The 2,095-nt window shown below is 55.0% G+C and overlaps 1 protein-coding gene across 1 annotated transcript; it reads right to left on the bottom strand.

Annotated features, from left to right (window-relative positions):
• Window positions 1-136: 136 nt before the first annotated feature.
• Window positions 137-1,992, bottom strand: LOC104402948 (C-type natriuretic peptide 2-like). Its single transcript, XM_010010951.1, has 2 exons — window positions 1,894-1,992; window positions 137-409 (listed from the first exon to the last, which is right to left on the bottom strand). Exons 1-2 carry the CDS (start codon window positions 1,990-1,992, stop codon window positions 137-139), a joined length of 372 nt encoding a protein of 123 aa, XP_010009253.1.
• Window positions 1,993-2,095: the final 103 nt, after the last annotated feature.

The raw sequence follows: 2,095 nt of genomic DNA, 5'->3' as shown, positions 1-2,095 counted from the left end.
GGCCACACAGCCTGCCCCAGCCCCTCGCTCCTGGTCCTCCCCACCACCCGTGCTCTCAAGTCTCCCCTTACTTCTTCCCTGCGCGCTTACTCAAGCCCTCACTGCTGGCCCTCTCACCTCAGAGCCCTCTCCGAGGCTAACACCCCAAACCACTGAAGGTCCCAATCCGGTCCAGTTTCAACCCAAAGCAGCCCCTGGGCACGGCCTTCCACGCCCAATCTCCGGGCAGTGCCCACTTGCGACTGGCGAGGGTCTTGCGCCAGAGAGAGGGACGGGCAGCTCTAGCCCCAGACGGGAGGAAGGGGAGTGTGGAGGAGAGCAACTGAGGGCCAAAGCTGGACCCCTCCTTCGTGTCCTCTTCAGCCGCTGTGGACTCGGGCTCCAGGGGCAGCAACTGGGAAAGGAGCATCTGGGATAAACAGAGAGGAGAGGGGGGTGAGAGCAGAGTTACCTGTGCTCCTGGCAAAAAGCCTTGTACCCCCTTGAACCCCACTGCACACACATTTACAGCTTGTGCAGGACATTGAATGGTGCCTGCACAGAGGCACTGTGCCTGTGACACTGCATCCAGACACAGGGAATGGCTAGACTAGCAGCTCCTGCTGTCTGAAATGATTTTGCTATCCAAAAGTGCAGGCAGGCATCAGCTGCTGTGAGATTGCCTGCATGCAGATTGCCCTGCTCTTGTGTGTGTGTGTGTGTGTGTGTGTGTGTGTGTGTCCCCAACACTTGGAGGGTAACAGGCTTCAGTCCTTGCTTCTTCTGCTGATGCTGAGCACCTCCATGTGCTCAGGCTGCTATGTGGCATTTCTCTTTATCCAGAGGCTGCCCCAAGTTCCTACTGCTAAAGATGAGGAGGAGGCAGGAGCAGAGCAGGCAGGAGGGAAGGGGGCTCCACATCTGTTGGGAATCCTCTAGGTTATCTGTGCTGGCGGACACATGCTGACTGTACACCCCTGGCACTGCTCGCAGCCCCTGTCTGGAAGGAGACAAGGGTTGGGAGGTGCATTTGGCGCAGTGGAAGCGTGGCATGGCTGCCCAGGGGAGCAGCCTGCGGTAGCCATTCCACATCTGTCCCTCACGTGGGTGCTGAGCTAAGGCCGAAGATGCCTTTTGTGCAGCTCTTTTCAGTAGCGAGTTAATTGAAGCAGACACTGGCATCTTCAGTGAGGAGTGAAAGCAGTGAGTCATAGCAGCATCAGTCTTGTGATTTTAGTTCACGTCCTAACTACTTCCCTGTAGCTTTCCCAGGGTGACCTGAAGGCAAGGTGTTGGGGCTCAGATTACGGTTTGGGTAAGAGGGAGCTGGTTAGATTCAAAAGATGAAAGTGTTATTGCTGTAATTGCTGAGGATGAGAGATTTACCCAAAAGAAGCAGCCCTTAGATGGCATTCTGAGGGAGGATGGGGGTTCTTGGACTTAAAGACAGGCTGCTGGGGGGGTAGTACTGAGTTTAGGAGTGAAAATCCTGGCCTAACAGGATGCATTTGCTCTCTGAAACCTCAGAATCAGTCACTGAACATGATGAGGGATGTGGCTGTAATTTCTGGTGGCTGCTGACGCAAGGTGGAGTTAGACAGGACCAGACTATGGTTAAAAGCTTCTGCAGGCAATGTGGGGAGTCCCACAGGCAGCTGGCCCCAGACCAGAGAGCACTAAAAAGCTTTTGTCTGTCCACTGCCTTGTAGAGCTGGTGCTCCTTAGGAGCTGGGTTATAAAGAGACAGTCACCCTAGAGCTGAAGCTGTTGGGATGAAGGGCAGGGAGCAGTGAGAACAGACAGTAGCTTCTGGTAGCTGGAGTTTGGGACCACCATTCCATGTTCAAACATGACCTCCCCAAACTGCCCCTCCAATCCTGAAACCTCCCTCAGCTCTCTCCCAGTCCCTCCTACCTGTAGCCTCTGTCCTGATAAGGACACAGTCTGAACGCTGGCAGAGAGCAGAACTAAGAGGAGGAAAAGCGAGCGAGGCCACGACTGGAACCCCAGCATCTTCTCCTTATCCCAGGGCTTGTGGGAGGTGAGGCAGGACCTGCAGCATCCGTGTCAGATGCAGTCTCTAGCCCCTTTTTGCCTTTATAGGTTTGGTTCTGGC

This window comes from Nestor notabilis, unplaced genomic scaffold, assembly GCF_000696875.1.
Source record: "Nestor notabilis isolate BGI_N333 unplaced genomic scaffold, ASM69687v1 scaffold28483, whole genome shotgun sequence".
Lineage (NCBI taxonomy): Eukaryota > Metazoa > Chordata > Aves > Psittaciformes > Psittacidae > Nestor > Nestor notabilis.
This window is presented reverse-complemented; position numbering and strand designations above follow the sequence as displayed.

Excerpts from the sequence above, each read along its gene's own strand:
- LOC104402948 (XM_010010951.1), bottom strand. The coding sequence starts at position 1,992 with ATGCTGGGGTTCCAGTCGTGGCCTCGCTCGCTTTTCCTCCTCTTAGTT. Across the intron at positions 410-1,893 it reads TATCAGGACAGAGGCTACAG|ATGCTCCTTTCCCAGTTGCT; the intron begins GTAGGAGGGACT and ends TGTTTATCCCAG.